At 39.9% G+C, this 18,785-nt stretch overlaps 3 protein-coding genes and 1 non-coding gene across 7 annotated transcripts; 3 read left to right on the top strand and 1 right to left on the bottom strand.

Moving 5' to 3' along the window:
* The first annotated feature begins 1,034 nt into the window (after positions 1 to 1,034).
* LOC116253075 (mitochondrial carnitine/acylcarnitine carrier-like protein) lies at positions 1,035 to 5,057 on the top strand. 4 transcript variants are annotated; one of them, XM_031627811.2, is made up of 4 exons: positions 1,035 to 1,253; positions 1,876 to 1,988; positions 3,797 to 4,230; positions 4,357 to 5,057. In XM_031627811.2, exons 3-4 carry the CDS (start codon positions 3,839 to 3,841, stop codon positions 4,850 to 4,852), a joined length of 888 nt encoding a protein of 295 aa, XP_031483671.1. In that variant the 5' UTR covers positions 1,035 to 1,253; positions 1,876 to 1,988; positions 3,797 to 3,838; the 3' UTR covers positions 4,853 to 5,057. The 4 variants fall into 4 exon arrangements, with proteins under 4 accessions (XP_031483671.1, XP_031483670.1, XP_031483673.1 ...); XM_031627810.2 differs by having other exon boundaries at positions 1,876 to 2,043; XM_031627813.1 differs by lacking the exon at positions 1,035 to 1,253 and adding an exon at positions 1,260 to 1,632.
* A 4,558-nt stretch (positions 5,058 to 9,615) lies between these two features.
* Positions 9,616 to 10,665, top strand: LOC116252902 (abscisic acid receptor PYR1-like). Its single transcript, XM_031627515.2, has one exon. It carries the CDS (start codon positions 9,743 to 9,745, stop codon positions 10,388 to 10,390), a length of 648 nt encoding a protein of 215 aa, XP_031483375.1. The 5' UTR covers positions 9,616 to 9,742; the 3' UTR covers positions 10,391 to 10,665.
* Positions 10,666 to 13,136: 2,471 nt separating this feature from the next.
* LOC116253105 (ras-related protein RABD2a) lies at positions 13,137 to 17,555 on the bottom strand. The gene is made up of 8 exons (XM_031627870.2): positions 17,333 to 17,555; positions 15,929 to 16,001; positions 15,414 to 15,461; positions 15,221 to 15,268; positions 14,585 to 14,656; positions 14,186 to 14,341; positions 13,508 to 13,611; positions 13,137 to 13,416 (listed from the first exon to the last, which is right to left on the bottom strand). The coding sequence occupies exons 1-8, from the start codon at positions 17,344 to 17,346 to the stop codon at positions 13,323 to 13,325; spliced, it is 609 nt and encodes a 202-aa protein (XP_031483730.1). The 5' UTR covers positions 17,347 to 17,555; the 3' UTR covers positions 13,137 to 13,322.
* Positions 17,556 to 18,339: 784 nt separating this feature from the next.
* TRNAQ-UUG (transfer RNA glutamine (anticodon UUG)) lies at positions 18,340 to 18,411 on the top strand. The gene has a single exon. It is a non-coding gene; the product is annotated as a tRNA-Gln (tRNA).
* Positions 18,412 to 18,785: the final 374 nt, after the last annotated feature.

Here is an 18,785-nt window from a genome sequence, read left to right as displayed (position 1 = left end):
AAAGTGGGATCTTGTACCACATTGGATGGGCCGACAAAGTTCTCCATAGATGACTTTATGATTAAAACTTTTTCCCATACAAAATTACAAAGATATTACAGTGAAACATCATTGAATTTTTTGCAAATAAGTTTTTCTATAGGATAAAAGTATTAATGTGTCACGTATAACTGAAAATTTGAAAAAAATAAATGAGATGCGTCCAAGAGGTTCAAATTGCTTTGTCGTCTCCCAGTAAGCCGTCTCGATGCATTGACGGCAAACACGTGCTCCAGCTTGTGATTGAAAATCAGAAGTTCAAAGGGCATTTTGTTTTTTAAAATAGGCAGAAAGATGCATCTCAAATTACAAAATATTAAACATAAAAAAGGTGAGACCCAATTTTTATCATTTGAGTTGCTAAGTGCTTTTTAGGGGTTGAAACTTCAAATCATAATGTCATGTTTGAGTAATGATTTGCATTGCAAACAATGATAGTTGAAAAATGTATTTACATTCAACTTAAAGCAAAATAAAACAAGATATGGCTGGCTTTAAGGGTTTTATGTTCAAGACTTATTTTCTTAAATAAACATTAATTTTAAAAAAAAAATTCTGTCCTGTTGAAAAGGGCAAGATAGAAAGGCATGTTTTCTTGTTTAAAGCATAAACATTAATTATTTGCTTAAATATGAAGGATTTTAATTTCATTCATGATGGATATAACTCGTCTCTTGGATGCATCTGACAATCATATACTAACACACTTTAGCTTAACAAAAACACATTTAGGTTTGATTTTCTCTCAACTAATTATTTATTTTGAATGCAATTGGGGCGGTTAAATATGACATATTTGAAGTACGTTGTTAATGTTTTTCCAAGAGTTGGACGTGCTTTTGTGATATTTTTACGTTAAAATTATTTGCTTTAGAATCCGAGTTGGGACTGAAGCCATTCAACCTGATCCAGACCCATCAACCCGATCCGTTTTCATGACCAACCAACCCCCAAGAATGCGTGAGGGCGCCGTACCTATTTATCGCCTATCGGGAATATATGACGGCGAAGGTGGGAGAGCGGGTGACTCAGTCTCCCTCTGCCTCTTATTTTTCAGCTTCCTTCCGTCGGTGGAGGACGGGGCTGCGTTTCCATCCGCCTCTCCTTCCACTGCCCTTCTCGTCTTCTTCTGCCTCCTCCTCTTCTCCACCAGTCGTTCGATTTCTGGTTCGCAGCAGCCGTTGATGCTGTACTTAATGATATCCTCCGTTAATGTAGCGTCACCCGCTCCTTTATGCTGTCTTCTGTTTCTGAATGTTTTGTCTTTGATTTGTAGTTCTTCTTCTTGCATTTTGCGCTTTCCCAGTTCGGTCTCTCTCTCTCTCTCTCTTTTTAGTGAATCAGATCGGGATGCTGCTGAATTACGGTGTTTAGGTCGAGATTTCTTGTTGCTGTCGGGTTTGAATGGTCTGTTTCGTGATTTAGAGCGCGGAATAGGAGGGAGGGCGTCGTTATCGTCCTGATTTTAGTCGAGTGTTTCAGATTGTGGTTTGTGAAAGTGTAGTCTTGGAGGATTGGAGAGAACGTGATTCAGGTTTATTTCTACGTCTCCGTTTCGAGGAACTCGTGCTTTTCAGTTGAAATCTTAATCAGGTGAAGAATGTATTGGATATCGATATTCGTAGCTTAAATTCTTCGTGTTGCTTCGCGAAAATGTAGTTTACATCGATCGCTTTTTGGAGTGGGGATGCCCGAGTCCTGTGTTTTATCAAGGATTTGATACATGGAGCTTTTCTTTTTTCACATTACCTCGCGATCGTTTTGGGGATTTTGTGCTAAATAGCTTCACGTGTTTTGCTTTATAGAATGCTTATTGTTTTGGGCTTCCTGAATCAGGATATAAGGGAACGAGCATCAAGTGCGATTTCTGGCTGAGAAGTGCTTGAGGGGCCAAACATGGCGTGCTAATTCTCCAAGTCACATTGACAATTCGTGAAAACTATCTTCTGGTGATCATATTATTGCATCTGCGTCACATTGAAATTATCTGTTTTTTTGACATTTGTAAGTCCTTGTTATTTATTGTTCCTCTATTTATGTAAAGAGTGTGGGCGAGGAGGCGTCAGGTGCTTAATTTTGCATTCCTTATAAGGTTCCGAGAAAAGGGAAGCTATTTGGCTATGTCATCTTAAGCTTTCCTGTATACTGTATGGTTCTTTCTTTCCCGGTTTCCCTCATTGCGAAACTGCTCATACTGCCTAGATATTCCAGCTTGAGCGTGACTCTATTTTTATACAATTCTTTCTTTTCCTTCTTCTTCTTCTTCTTCTGCCACTACTATTACTGCTGTTGCGGCTACTGCAGCTGCTGTTACGATACATTTGGTGAATGCCATTATGCAATTTCTTTAATTAGACGCCAATAGTTTGTTTACACATTACGTGTGAAAGCATGGGAATAGGAAAGCCGAAATGCTGTTAAGATTTGAAGGGGTAGGATTTTTCTTTTTCTCTTCACTTTTTTTTTTTCTTCCTGTCTTTTCGAGCATGTTAGATGTGACTCGATGGACTTAGACAGGGTTGAGGCCAAGGTATTCAAAAATAACAGGTGGGTTGTCTTTAGCGTTTCCTGTTAGACACCAATAGGGAGCGTTGACAGTGTTGTTCGAATTCTATCCCCTAAAGTATCTGAAATTGTTTTAGGATTGACGTGATGCCATTGTAGTCTCTTTCTGAAACTACAGTGGCTGGACAATGTTCTGTGAACAGGGATTGCTGTAGTTTCATGAAAACTGTTGGCTAGTCCCAACTTAAGCAATGTGTATCAAAATTTTGCCATAATATTTATGTTAACATGTATGCAATCAAATATGTCTTCACAAAAGGGGCATGTAATCACATGATCAGATGTCTACAGAACAGCAACAAGAGCACATTAAGCAACAATTTGGAGGTGAATAGATGAATCACTGTTAACTCTGTCAAATTCCTAGGAAACAAAGTACTATGAAAATAAAACAACTACCCAGCAAATTGATTGGCTTCAACCTAAGGCTTATAGGCACGGTGTTGAAGCTGTACACAGATACTTGAGTGAAATCAAATAAAGAATGCTTCATATTAGGAAGAACCTCGGTTTTTGGTTGAGGGTGGATATGAAAAACCTAATAAGCATACAGGAATACACATTGATGCTCTTGGCCTCTTTTATATTTACACTTCCTGAAGTGTTAGAGTTTCCCAATGATGTATAGAGTCTATAGACCATCAAAACTTCTATGCCCTTGCCAATGAAGAGCCGCTTAGCTTGGTATTTTTCTGCTTCTTCTGTCCTGATCCTTTATCAGCATTAGTTGCATTTCCTGCTATGATCTTCTCTGCAATAGAACCTAGCAAGTCCATTCAATGTAGGAGGTAACTAGAGTTACGATGGATCCTGTTGACAAAAAGGGTTTTGCACTTGAATTTTCTTCTATTTCAATCTCCTTTCCTATTGTTCTCTTGACAGAACAATGCACTAAAATAAACCAAGCCATGATCTCACCTGCAAGAACTTTTAACGTGTAGTTTTGTGATTTTTCTATGCAATTGTGTTGCATTGCATTTACTCTATTATTAACCATAAGGATCAAATGATAATCTAAAAGGACATTACTTTTTTGGATTTCCACTTGGTAAGTTGACATTAGCTTCATCTGGGATTTAATGTAGCCCCTGTTTAGAATATTAAACGAACTTAGGACAGAAAGTCATGTCGTTCCATTGCATTAGCATATATTAAATTCAATTGTAGTTAATATTTCTCCTTTTTCTGGAAGGCAATTTACTGTAGCATTTTGCGCACCTGTCACCTGTTAACCATGGGTGACGTTGCAAAGGACTTGACCGCTGGGACCGTGGGTGGTGCAGCCCAATTGATTGTTGGGCACCCATTTGACACAATAAAAGTGAAGCTCCAGAGCCAGCCAGCTCCACTTCCTGGTCAGCCTCCCAAATACTCCGGTGCTATGGATGCTGTCAAGCAAACTGTAGCTGCAGAAGGACCTAGGGGCCTCTACAAAGGCATGGGTGCACCACTCGCTACAGTTGCTGCATTCAATGCTGTTCTCTTCACAGCAAGGGGTCAAATGGAGGCGTTGCTCAGATCTGCACCTGGTGTTCCATTGTCTGTCGAGCAGCAGATGGTATGTGGTGCTGGTGCAGGTGTTGCAGTTGCATTCCTGGCCTGTCCAACTGAGTTGATTAAGTGCAGGCAAGCCTTTGTTCACATACATTCATACTTCTCAAATTCCAGGCTTAATTTATTGCTTTAATGTCCTGTTCATGCTTTGTGTCACGTTACTTGCTGAAGTTCTTAATAGCATGTACCAAAACTCAGGTTGCAAGCACAAAGTGCATTGGGCTCGACTGGAGGTTCTGCCATCAAGTACAATGGACCAATGGATGTAGCAAAGCATGTGTTAAAATCCGAAGGAGGTACGTTGGGTCTGTTCAAAGGGTTGGTTCCAACATTCGCACGTGAAGTTCCTGGCAATGCCTTCATGTTTGGGGTGTATGAACTGGTTAAGCAATATATTGCTGGAGGGAAGGACACATCCAGCCTTGGAAGAGGATCCTTAATTGTTGCTGGAGGCTTGGCTGGAGCCTCTTTTTGGGTGACAGTTTATCCAACCGATGTTGTCAAGAGTTTAATTCAAGTTGATGACTACAAAAATCCAAAGTACTCTGGTTCGGTTGATGCCTTCAAGAAGGTCCTGCGAACCGAGGGATTGAAAGGGCTCTATAAAGGTTTTGGACCAGCCATGGCAAGAAGCGTTCCAGCAAATGCTGCTTGCTTTCTTGCATATGAAATAACAAGAGCCAGCCTTGGTTGAAACCTTCTAGCTGATGTCCAGGCAATGCTTTCTTTGTTTGGACAATTTCCTTTGCATAAGGTTCTCATTGGTAATAATACCTTATTGCTGATTTTTTGTTTGTGATCCTTATAGGTGGTTGTATTCTTTCCATTAACAATGCTTTCCTGAAAGTATTATGTTCAAACCATTTTAATCAAGTGATGTTATTCATGATTTATCTGCATACTGGGAAGAATGACTGAAGATCACACTTATGGACTGGCTTTCCAAGGGCCTTTCTTCTCACAGAAGTTTTGAAACCAGGAATTGATCGTCTTTTATCCAACCCTTCAGACTCAGACCACCGGAGACAAATTTTGAGAAGAAGAAAAAAAGGGAAAAAAGGAAGATTGCGTAAAAGACGAAGTTTAATTTTTAAGGAAACGAGAGTATGTCAATTGCCATCATCACTAACACACGTTTCTCCCACTTGATAGGTAAGTCTATTTTCTATTTGGCCATTTCTTGACACTTCAAATTTGCAGTACAAGCATGTAGAGTTAGTGCATCACATCTTGTAACTTGGGCAAACTTTGATAAACGCAGATTTTGATTTTAAACAACAATTTTCACTGTTTTGAACGACAGCGTTGCACGATTTCTCACCTCATCACTTGTTTTCTCCGCCATTCCCACGTCCATCTTTTAGGGCTCCAAATCGGTTTGTAAATTCAGTCCGAATCTAATCGGGCAGGGCCAAGAATTGTAAAACTCCTATACTAGATCGACCCATTTCAACCCCTGCAATAATGGAGATGGAGCCATAACGAAAAAGTGCCATGCATTGGAAAACTTGTCCCATGTGCAAGGGTGAACTAGAAGATCCAATTCCTGTAAGCCACAGAAACTGGTTGGTCGAAAGCTGCTGCCCTGGATTGGTGGATGCACGTGTCCTTAATGGCATCCATTTGTTTAGCTCGGCCCATCGATCAATTTTGTCACTCTCTTGAATCTCCTGTGGATTCTCTTTGTTTTGTTCGACAGCCACCAATTGGATTCAGATCCAGCTGTTCGCTCAGGTAGCTCCAAACATTCCTACAACTAGGAGTGGAAGGAGGGGAGGAATGGCAAAAAAAAAAGAAATTACATTGGGTTTAGTTTTGCCCTACTCAGATCTAGAAGGTGGACTGTTGGCCCGCCCATGAAAAAAATCCTGGCTTTGCCCCTGCCTACAACCAGTGCTGGCCGTAGCATTTTGCTCAGAGCTACGGCATATCGGCCAAACTATCGGACTGCATCACTCTATTTTATTCTTTTTTGAATTTAAAAACATATATTTTAAATTAATTTAACAAATAAACATATAAAAACATGTAAGCCTGCATCAATCCTATATCATACAAACCTGTTGTGTTGTACAACTTGACCACTCGATGCCCCAGTGGATGAGGATCTATCCATAGGGATGCCTGCGGGTTGCAGTTTTGATTCTGGTCTAAGCCCCTTTCTCATCTATCCCATGGACGTTCGGGGATGCTTCTAGACGATACTTGGGTGGATAGTGGTACACCCATCAATTAGCGTACAACCGACATAAGAAGGTGGTAAGCTTGTGGTGAAAGGGGCATAGGAAGGGTCTCAGATTGACTTTGAAAACCTTGGATCAAGCCTTTAAGCCTATGATTTTATAGTCCGAGTTTCTCCACTGTGTTGGCCACCTAAGATTTTTAAGAAGTTCAACTCTATCTCATTACTTCTTGTATGGTTTCAGAATGAATTCAGATTGCTAATTGCGAGTCTGATATCATGTAATAGTACTGCACGAATCAGTAGTCGAGTAAAAATCTGGCATAGTAAATGTAATGGTAAGAAAACTAAGAAGAACTCGCCTGATGGTATATTCCTTGGGTGAGCAATTTGATCTTACCGTTCTAAGATGAAAGCCGAAATTCTTCCTTCCTTCATCCTTGAGATCCAGAGCTGTGTCCAACACTTACTGTTACAATTCAGATTGTGTGTGTGTGTGTGTCGCTTCCGTAAAGGGGGGAACACCCATGCCACTTGAACAAAAGACCAAAACCAGACGTTTACCAGCCACTGATTGAATGAAGCTGGTCACTCGCGCTACGAGATGCCTTTCGCCGTAAACAAATTCACAGCAGCAGAAACGGCAGTTCCTTGACCTGTGAATTGGCATTTATTTCCTCCATCAGGAGTTGCTCGATTGTCAAAAGTATGGTCTCTGTCCTGTCAAAAGTGCTGCTGATATGACCGTGGAGGTGGCGCATGCAAAATTTGTGGGCGTTTTCTCAATAATCATTTTCAATCAAGGGTGTGCACTGCGTGGTAAGACTCGATAAGGACAACGAAATGGGATCTTTGTATTTTGACTCTATACGCTTGTTTGAACTCCTTAAAAGTTGATTTACAAGCCAAAAAAATGAAACAAAACGTTAGGGGCTAAGTTGGCTGTCCAAAATATTTCGGATATATTCAACATTATTTACAATAATCAGTTGAAACTTTGGTCATTCGGTCCACCAGAACCCAAAACATCCAAGAGGAAGTAGAGAAAGATCTGATCTTTAAGTGATTGAACGAACATGGGTTTTTCTCATTATTCAATGACTTCGAGTTGTTGCGAAAGTTGACACTATTGAACACCATTAAATTGTTTGACGTAGAGTTGGTTGGAAAAAGTTGCAAGATATAATGTGTGTGTTGCGTCCGAAAAGTATAATACAAGAAAAGTTGATGAATCTAAATCAAAAGAAATTTCTTTCTTTATTTATTTTCTAACTGATTGATATATGTATTCTTCAAGCAAGACAGAGAAAGAGGGGTTAACGAGTGCACTGAGTGACATGCACCTCCTTTATTACGGCGCATAAAAACATTTTGCTGATTATATCATTTTTCATAAGGTTGCGACAGTTAACGTAAAGAAAACGATAAATTTGCCTAAGAAGCGTAAACATTAGGTCGGATTTGTTCACCATAATTAAGGAGGATGACTTGTCAACGAATTTGAAAAAATCCACAGGAGAGATATTTGCATTAAGAGATCACTTTTTTTTGCCTCATTTTAATGAAGGAGCTTATCTTTTCTATTTTTAATAAGATTATTCTACAAAATGTTATAACAATTCTCGAGTACAAACCTCTAAATAAATTTAAGTTTGATAGGTCGTTTGACAATTGTAACATATCATTACTGTCCTATGAATCTGCCAAAAAAAAAATGAGGCAGATTTATCAACGTTATTATTCAATGACTGTGACTCAATTTTTTGAGGCAGATTCATCAACAATATCTACCCGATTATTCCATAACAATTAACATTCAAATAAAACCACTATTATCAATATCACGTTTTACAGACCGATATGATACATAGATAGTGGTTGATACGGTACAAGGCGACACAGGTTTTTGTTTTTATTTTTTTAAAATATTTCAAAGTTGTAGATAACAACATACACTATATCATTATCATTATTTACAACACTGCTTTTACCGAAGTCGAATATTAAGAAGCATTAAAACTCCAGTCAAATCCAAATTAATATATCGAAAAGCGACAAAATTTTCAAATCATGTCCCAACTGCTCCCATCCCTGCTTGATGAAGATATATCTTATCCCAACGTCACGAGAAGTCGTTTTCCCGGATGAGAAAACTTTTCTATAAAGACAAAACCGAAAAGGAACTCAGACAATAAAATACGTAATAGAGTTGAAAGTTGAAAATGAATTTGACAGCACAATTGATTATATCTGCATTGAATTGAGTTACTGGATTGGTGGGGCTCAGGTGTCCATGTATATATTTGTCAAAGCACATTGAATGATCAACCCGAGTTAATTGTTGGGACTGATTGAAACTCGATACGAGCTTTGGTTAGCATCATCAATTCCAATCCCTTGGTTAGGGATGATGCTCATCTCTTCATCGTATCCGATTCATTGAATGTTCATGTATTCGGATTTCAATTCGAATTTAAAACAATTATTCGTTAATTTTTTTTTTCTTAGTTGGTTTTCATTTTTGTTTACTCACTCGATCTTTTTAAAACAATTCAACTGGATATCTGATTTGAAACCAATCCATTGAAGACTATCAATGAATAAACAACATTAAAGCAAGCTGGATTTGTGTTGAATCTAAAGTCTCAAGCTATCAAACACAACGTTGGACAGAAACGATCTAATTATGGGGAAGAGAGAGTTGACAAAGGTAAAATATATAGAGCACGATAGGAAAGTGACACCACATGTCTCCTACAAAGAACCTACCTATCTACTCTACGTGCCTCTTTGAGAAGGGTAGAGTCCATTAATAAGCTAATGATGTAGATCCACGTGCTTAAGACTGACTCGTTTGTGCTCATATCTGGTCGTGTAAAATAAATGTTTTTTAGGTTAAAAACTAGGTAAAACTTTTCTCCAATGTTACCACACCAGCCCTAGAAGGAACTTAAAAAAGGGAAAAACTTACTTCTAAAGAATAATTACTTTATGAACTTTCTTTTTGAATGATGGAATGAATTCGATACGCTGTTAGCACAAATTGTGAGATGATAGTTAAAAAAAATAACCATGGATTGTTACTTTATATTGACGAGGAGCCTAGGTAAAAGTCGATGCGAACCCAGCACAAATACGTCGCTCGACGTGGCGCGCACCCTGTGGGGCTGTGGGGTGGATTTCTCCGGTGACACGTACGAATTTGCTCGATTTGTTATTGAGGGGTATTGTCGTCTACATGTTCTCTATATATAAATTGACGTCACGAGTTCTTGATGTCCGAGTTCAGTCCCCCTCGCTCCTTCCCTTCCCCCTCCCTCACTGTTTCTGTGCAAGAAAAAAGATCGATCGAGACGAGAGCGGCCGAGAGATCTGCCGCCGCGCCGCTACCAGTACCAACATATGGAAGAGGAAGGACACCCATCTTCGCCGCCACCGTCGTCTTCTCTAGTGGATCCCGGCGAGAGGATGCCGGCCGGCCTGACGCGGGAAGAGTACGACGAATTGAAGGAGACAATCGAGGGGTACCACAGGTACGACGCAGCCCCTGGGCAATGCTCTTCCCTCATCGCACAGCGTATACACGCCCCGGCGGATACGGTCTGGTCTGTTGTCCGTAGATTCGACCGGCCTCAGGCGTACAAGCACTTCATCAAGAGCTGCCGCATCGTGGATCACGCTGGTGGGGAGCCTCCCGTCTTCAACGTCGGGTGCCTCAGGGAGGTCACCGTCATATCGGGTCTGCCGGCGAACACCAGCACCGAGAAGCTCGACCTGCTCGACGAGGACCGGCGGGTCGCGGGGTTCAGCATCATCGGCGGCGAGCACCGGCTGCGGAACTACCGGTCCGTGACGACGGTGAACGAGGTGGCGGGCAAGGGAGGGGAGATCGTGACCGTCGCTCTGGAATCGTACGTCGTGGACGTGCCCGAGGGAAACACGGAGGAGGATACGCGCTTGTTCGCGGACACGGTCGTCCGCCTGAACCTCCAGCAGCTAGCCTCCGTCTCTCAGGCCATGGCCAAGCCACGGAAGCAAGAACATCCATGAACGGAATTTTCCCCTCTTTCTTTAATTGGTTCAATCTTGGGACCAAAAGAAATTAAAGAAAGACTGTGGATCGAGCTTCCTCTTGGTCATTATCGATTCGAGACGAAGTTCTGTGCTGTGTTGGCGTGTGATGAGATTGCCTCTTCTTGATTTGGGGTGTGGGGGAGGATGTCTTTTATCTTTTTCAAATGGTCTTTTTTCTTCTGTTCTTCGGGTTTTTTCCGATAATGAATGCGCAATATAATTGGACTTGCCTTCGTTTTGGGATTCTCCAATCTGGACATTGAACATCATAATTTTCAGGTAAAACCCATTTTATGAACCATTTATATTTGAGAATTGAGGGCCTGAGGAACCTGTTGGCATGTGTGTATAAAAAATTTTATAAAAGTTGGAAAAAGTCATGAAGCTTGAGACTTTATGGCATAAAATTCTCTGTACGCATTCGATGCTGACGGTGGGTGGATTTTAATTTTTCACTTTGGTAGTTGACTATATGCGCGATTCGTGAGGAGCCCTCAGCATTTCTTCATCTTGGAGTTCTTTGTGACCTTTCGATGCGAGTGAAAGCTTTTGATCTCTATATCATGCCTATTTTACATGGCTGTGTTACATCAGTAAAATTTTACTGCGTCCATTTAACGTGCTTTTCATACTTTTATTTACTATAACGTGACGTGCATTCTGTAACCCACTTTTGTCAATGAAAAACGCCATGCATTTTCTTCTGGTTGGCGCCTCACCATTGGTATATTGGCAAGAACATCCGGAGCATACGTATGGATCTTTACCGACTGATTTGGTCTTAATTCATTGATTATTTCTTGAGATAAATTTCCTTTTTCTAATTCGTGACAATTAACTAGGTGCCCTTCTCAAAGATCAGGTCGTTTGACGGGCCTGCTCCGAATAGCTCGGCTGCATAGAAAATCTCTCCTTAGAAGAATTATTCAAAAAAAAAAAAGATTAAGCTCAATTTTAACTATTGAAATGAGTAAAAGACATTATTAAACATGATTTTTTTTTGCTTTCTCAAGCAAGTTTATGTCAATGTCAAGGGTCTATCTAATTAAGCTATAATCTTTACAATATCCCGTCACTGCCTCAGCAATAGACAATGCCAACAAACGATACAATTGTCATAAAAATTGAAAAGTTGCAAAGGAATCAATTTAAGTCGATTACCGACGAATTAATGTCTAGGTGCCGATTCCAGTTCAGATCTACTGGAATTGATTCTGATATGACTGGAAATGAACTTGTGCATGCAAGCTTAATAACTGATCATTACAAAAATAAGATTTGGTAAGATATGAGAGAGAGAGAGTAGTTCACTATCTTATTATGTGATCCAACGCTTCACCTTTTCATTCAGAAATTGCTATCCACATCAATCGACTCAACGGTGAATCTCTGGAGGTATCCATCTATTGGCTTCAACGGCAGCCTTTGAACTGCAGTAACCTTCGATTAATCACTTTTATTAACCTGTATTTCAGCTAAGAAGATATTGGTGCTGGTTCAATGAACTGCTTCAGAAAAAAAAATGGCGATCCTACTCGTTCAAGCAAAGGAGGGTGGAGAGCAACTTTTGAAGCGATCATGTGGAGGGTGTGGGGCATAGGGAATCAGACCATTATCGAAGGCATCGGCTGGTGGGATGACAGATATTGCACGAACAATTGCTTTCTGATGTAGGGAATCATATGCAGCCGAGTAGCAGAGGGAAAAAAAGGCAGTGTGACTGTATCTGTGTGTTTGGAAGTGGGCACTTGAGAAGGAAACAGTCGCTTTTGTCCTCATGATTATTGTCATTTATCACAGGAATGCACGTCCTTACATGCCACAACACACATCCATGTGCGTACATAGGCCACAATCTTGCTGTGCCATACATGTGACCAAGCCGAGCAGGACTCATTATTCTTTAAAAAATAAGAGCCTTCTTTAGTCCTAAGATACGGCCCATGTTTTGATAGGCATATTTCAGAATCGTACTCTTGAGAATAAGGAGGAGAAGCTGGCATTTTCACGTATTCTTGACGAGTTGGCAAGGCAGTCCATATCCCTTTTGTAACACAGCATATACTCATTTTAATTCCCCATAGAAAACAGCGAGCTTCCTCGAACTGCCTTCAGTCTTCGAGGTCTGCCGCTGCAATACAAAATGGTTTTGACTGGATATCCGTTTCGAAATTGTCTCAGAATTTCCAGATTTGGATTACTGTAAATTGAATTCATATAAAATCGCGAGCTACCAAGATAATGCACTGCAGCTTGCCAGGTGAGGGATCAAGCCCAGCCCAGCCCAGCCCCAGTCATGGTATTTCCCTGACGCAAATCATTTTTCCGAACTTGTTCATTTTATGTAGATCTACGAACTTGAGTCAAATCTGTAGCAAGAATGGAGCTGTTAATGAGAACCAAGCTTAAATCTGACACATTTTTTTTTTATCCCACAAACCAACCGTACCTATAGTTATATTTTTTCGTCGGGTGCAAGCACATAAGAATTCTCATACAAAGACAATTCAAGCACAATAACTGCCAGTTTACATAAGCACATGCTTCCATACAACTCTGATTTATTTAGGGATGTAAACGACCTGTGGCGGGTTTGAAATCCTTCAATAAAAATCCCTCCAAACCTTGCAGTAGAACAGAGCACGGCATCTAAGACCATCACCCCTCTCACATAATAATGATAAATTGTGAAAAAACAATGCCAATCAACAAAAAATACGTCTGAAGGAACATGGCTATACTATTAACTGATTTTCGAGTCTTACAGATGCAAACAAATAGTTGAAAGAATCGAATTATGGCAAACAACAGGAAGAGAAATCAACGGACTGTCACCTTTAAAGGGGGTAAAAGGAAAAAAGCAAGCTTGTACATGTAGCATATAACAGCTAAAGAGGAAACTGATAATTTATGAGCAGCAACTACTCTTTTGGGCGACAGGTTGCCCTCGGATTTGCACAGTTGGTGGCCTTGCATTGTTCATGGCTGGCTGACTTGCCATTCTGACAATTTGAAAGGTGAGGATTAGTTACCAACCAATCTCAAGAACTCAGGAAAGCAGGATTTGAATACCATAGGATTGGTAGTTGGTACCTGTTCTTAATAGAAGCTGCCATTGCCATGAAGGCTTGTTCAACATTGGTTGCATTCTTCGCACTTGCTTCCATGAATGGGATCCCAATCTCATCAGCAAATGCCTAGGGAAGACACAGGAAGAACAAAATTTTAAACCAACAAAAATCTCCAGCATACATAGACTAGAAACTACACAATATTCAAAATTTTCAAGTTGAAAGTCACTCTACGTAGAAAGCAGAAAAGAAAAATTCTAAATGTCATGTTGAAAGTCAATCTCCTTGAGAAAGCAAAATCTTTCTTTCTTTCCTCCTACACCATTGACTCGGTCAGTAAAAGTTCAGGGAGACTACTCTGCCTTCTTGGGAAAAGACAGTTAGTATTCTACAAGAGCCTCATAGCTAGCCTACATATAGCTGTCAGACAAGCAATCAGGATTCAACTTCCATCTCTCCTTGCAGAGGAGGAGCAGGGCATTCCCCTAGGCTTGCAGGGAACCTGAGGTCTTTTACAGATGCAATACTCCAGTTGAGGGGTCAGGCCAGGTTTTCCCATGGGACGTTCCAAAATTGATTGCTTAAAAACCTAAATTTTGCTATCATATAGAGCATATAATTCCATTTTGACGTATTCAGAAAAGCACTTTAAGATACTTCCGAGAAAGGGCAGAGAAAAGACAGTTGGGAGGAAAGATACCTTAGCTGTCTCATAAGGAACCACTTTCTTGTCTGTTAGATCACATTTGTTCCCAACAAGAAGCTTGTTCACATTCTCACTAGCATAGCGGTCAATTTCATTCAACCACTGCTTCACATTGTTGAAGCTTTCTTGGTCTGTGACATCATATACCACCTTCCAAAAGCAGACAAGCATGTAAGACTTTTTTGTCAACATTGCACACTGCCAAGTGGCTAGTAACCAAAGGGAACAAGTGAACAAGATCAAAGCCACACTCACTAATGCAACTACGAAATGACTCGAACATCAATACTACAGGCTAAAACAAGACTAGGTCAGACCCTCAACACGATAGTCTAAGCCATTTAAGCACATGCAAAAGAACAAAATAAAAGCATTTGAATCAGTAACACTTACAATAATCCCATGAGCGCCACGGTAATAGCTGCTAGTGATCGTTCTGAATCGCTCTTGCCCAGCAGTATCCCACTATACGACAGAAATAAACCAAGGGTAAAAAAAGAAATTGAGGAGATATCAGGCAAATGCTTTCCAAGCAATTCAAATCCACATCAAGCACCAATGGTCGACCACAGAGATAAACAAGCTAGGATACCGTTGTCAATCAAGAGATCCTGAAGAAGATGATGTGAAAAGTTTTAACCTTAGCCATTCAATGATGCAACTATGCATATAAGAGATTTATGAAATAATACAATAAAACCAAATGGACATAACATTCTTGTTATATCCTACTCATGAATGTCGTACAAATCAAAAGCCCTAAATTTATATTAATAATGAAAATGAAGAAGCAGCCTATATAATGTTCTTGTATCTACTTCATATTATCATGACATTGAACTCAGTAATGTCTAAACTTTAAAGAAAATTCCTGTGCTCTGAGGTCCCTTTTTTTGCCGAGTAATTACAGGATCAAGTATACTAGAATGTCTTTGAAGTAGTTGGTACACCTTTCATGGACCATGCATTCATAAAAAAGTAAATACCTAGAGAACTTACAATTAAAAGGTAAATACCTAGAGAACTTACAATTTGAAGTTTAATAGTCTTTCCATCCTGCTCAACAGTGCGGATTTTCTGCAAAACAAATACCATCAACGCTCTTAGATGTGTTGACAGGACACGGTCCTCACAAGACTCAAAAAGACAGTGAAACAAGTAATGAAATCTGGATTCTTAAGTAATCAAGTGAAAACTTCACAGAAAAGAAATGCACACATACAAAGTCAACTCCAATTGTGCTGATGTAGCTCTCCAGATATGAATCGTCCTACATGATGTAAAAAACAAAAAACAGTTATTAGCATATGTATCGGAACAAGTCTCTCTGTAGCAGCCTGTCTCAAAACTAATATGACAAATAGAAGTCACTGTGCTGCCAGGTGCACATGCGAAGCTTCTCTCACAAATGCATGAGTCAGGAAAGACCAACCCATGTGAACAATCTATAGTGCTGAGATATAAAATTGATTCCAGTCCAACAAAAGAATTTCAGATTTCTAGGAATCTTATTTCTGAACAAATTAACAAGCAATAAAACATTTAGAACTTGAAATATATAAATTGACATCAAAAGATAGTTTTCATGTTTATCCTATTCTCCTCACCAAATATATAAATTGACATCAGAAGATAGTTTGCATGTTAGTTTGCATGTTTATAACTTTATCCTATTCGCCTCACCCCTATGTTAACCCATATAAAAAATTAATCAGAAGCAAAGAAGTAGACCCTTACTGCGAATCTCAAAAGCAGACATGATTTGCCAACGCCAGAATCTCCAATAAGCAAAAGCTTGAACAAGTAATCGCTGCAAGGAGAGATTATTAGAAGAATATTTTCCAAATTCCAATTAATAGCACCACACTGCCAAAAGTTAATTACTAGTCTAGAAGAATATATGGAAATGGGTACAGCTGCCATATGATAGCAGGAAATGGACGTGAGATATCTGTAAAAATCAAAAGAAAATGACACCTATAAGAGTGCACATTTAAAGATGCATATATACATGTACGGATGTTGACCCAATTCACAAATGCATGACCGGAATAACTCAAAACCGCAAGGATATCAGTAAAATATTATCTAATAAAGCAGATAAAAAATCATTAGGGTGAGTTCAAGAGCCAAGGATCTTAAACCCAATCATATGATGTGACATAGCTTTGTATCCCTGTAAAAAACTAATAATAATACACACATAAGACACATATACACACACACACACACACACACACACACATATATATGTTGTTAAGGTGTCACCTAGGCCACACCTAGGCGTGTACTAGGCGTCAGTCCACACCCGTCGCCTAAGTCCATTACTTAGGCAATGGGTGTGGTGCTGGCGCCTAGGCCAGACTAGGTGCCAGCACACCTAGCCCATGGGAAGGTATGTGCCTGTGATTTTATTGTATATACTGTGTGTCATATTATATGTACAATCTGAAATAATGTTTACTACGTATTGTATATTAATGTGCTATATATGTATTTCAAATGTATGTCCGACACGCTACGAACAAATAAATGTAGACTATGAAAATCAAAGAGAACGTCTGAGATGTGCAAAGTAAAAGGAAACCTTTTCACAACTTTCCATCTCATAAGATGTGAACTCACTTCAAATCTAGGGAATTGCCAAAACAATGTGATATTCCAGGTTTTAACCTTTGAAAAGAAAATAACACTTCAAATATAGCACATCGTCACTATTCGCGATACTTCCAAGTTCCAATCAACTTATTCTAAAAAAAAAAAAAGCCCCTGCCAGCCAGATCTATGGCAACTCAAACCATGCAACCAACGGTGCGAGAGAACAATTAAACACGACAAATCAAAATGATACAAATGAAAGCATTAAAAAAAAATGATTCAATTTCCATTTCACAACAAAAAAATGATCAGAGTCAATATAATCACATAAGCGAAGCAGATCTATCATCTGCATAGAAAATAGTCCTATCATATCTCAACCATGAAAACCCCAAACAAATGGGACGCAAAACAAACAATCAGAAAGCCAAACTTCCAGACTAATCGAATTCCCCTATATATCATAGTAGAGAGCCTAAAAAAAAAGATCACAACCCTAACAAAATGCAAACACAACAAAGTTCGAAGGATAGAGGCACTCACTATTCAGGATTCATGGCTGAATTCTATGCGAAATCCAATAGATTTAGGGTTTCCGGACGACGAGAAGCCGGTCGATCTCACGAATCCGGCAAAGCTGCCGGAAGGATCTTCGGATCTCCGCCGGAGGATGCAGAAAGAGAGGACCGGAATCTCTCCCTGCGAGGATGACGAGAAGGCCGACAAAAGCGGGGAATGGCGAGACGGGCACGATTCTTTTATTTTAAAGAAGCGGGACAGCAGCAATAAGCCCTTTATTTTGTTTTACTTTTCAAATGTTTCCCTCAATTATTCGCGACGTGTTCGGTTCGGATTCAGTCGGAACGTGGGCACAGCCAAACCAGATATAACTGGACTCCGAAACTACGGATCTAGATCTGGATCCAGTTTGGTTTCGGAGCGATTATCAGCGGATTGGACCCACTCAGAATTCAGATGCAGCATATTGGATTCGGAGTCGGAACTGGAAGGCCCATAATTGAATTGAGTCGTTGATTAAAGCTGGTTCTGGTGGGACTTGGAAGTGAATTTTGGATTTGGACTTGCTGGAGCGATTGATGCTCATAAATCTTGAACAGATCTCTTTCTCTCTCTCTGTGCCATGTGTGTGGGGGTAAGCCTTTCCAAACGACGGAATCTCTTGGAACGGCAATTTGTTCAATTCATTGCTTGGCTTGTTCGGCCTGTTTTCATTTACTTTCTTATTTGTTCCATAAGCCAAACACATATGTTCGTAAGAACAGTAGATCTATCCAGTCTCGCTAGATATATTGCAGCATAACGCCTAAACATGCATGGACACTTGGACATAGTCTTCCATGCAGGCTTCAAGACTGAATTTATCACCTCGTTTGATGGCTGATACGGCCTATGTATAGGTTTTCTTCATGCAGAGGCTCTGGGGAATAACAAAAACAGTGATATATCGTTTCGGAAAAATGCCACTTCAACCGGGCAATCAAACGCCCCCTAAAGGTGGAAGGGGTTCAAGGAGAACCGTCATCAGAAATGGTTCCATGGTCTAGTGGTCAGGACATTGGACTTTGAATCCAATAGCCCGAGTTCGACTCTCGGTGGGACCTTCGTTAACCATCATTACCTTCGTTTAGTCACCTATGATTTTTTTCATGTTACGTTCATGTCATGTCCCTGGCAAAGAGTAGAAAAAAAGTCCATAGAATATATGAAAATATGAGTAAGTTTAGTCCATAGAATATCTGAAAATATGAGTAACTTGAGTATACGGCTAGAGAGAAAAAAAGTTGTTAGACGGGTCGGAAAATGAACAACGGAAAGGAAGAGAGAGGCTTAGTTAGACCTTCTCATATAGCATCCATAAGATCGGGGAATGTCCTATTCTTTCCTCTCCATCATATTTATAAGCTCTAACTTGTTAACATTTTGGTGATTTTTATTTCTTTTGATTAGATTTCCGAATGAAGAAAATGGGGAGGGG

The sequence above is a fragment of the Nymphaea colorata genome, chromosome 4 (genome assembly GCF_008831285.2).
Source record: "Nymphaea colorata isolate Beijing-Zhang1983 chromosome 4, ASM883128v2, whole genome shotgun sequence".
Classification (NCBI taxonomy): domain Eukaryota; kingdom Viridiplantae; phylum Streptophyta; class Magnoliopsida; order Nymphaeales; family Nymphaeaceae; genus Nymphaea; species Nymphaea colorata.
Note: the sequence above shows the minus strand (reverse complement) of the source record. Positions and strands in the feature narration are given on the sequence as shown.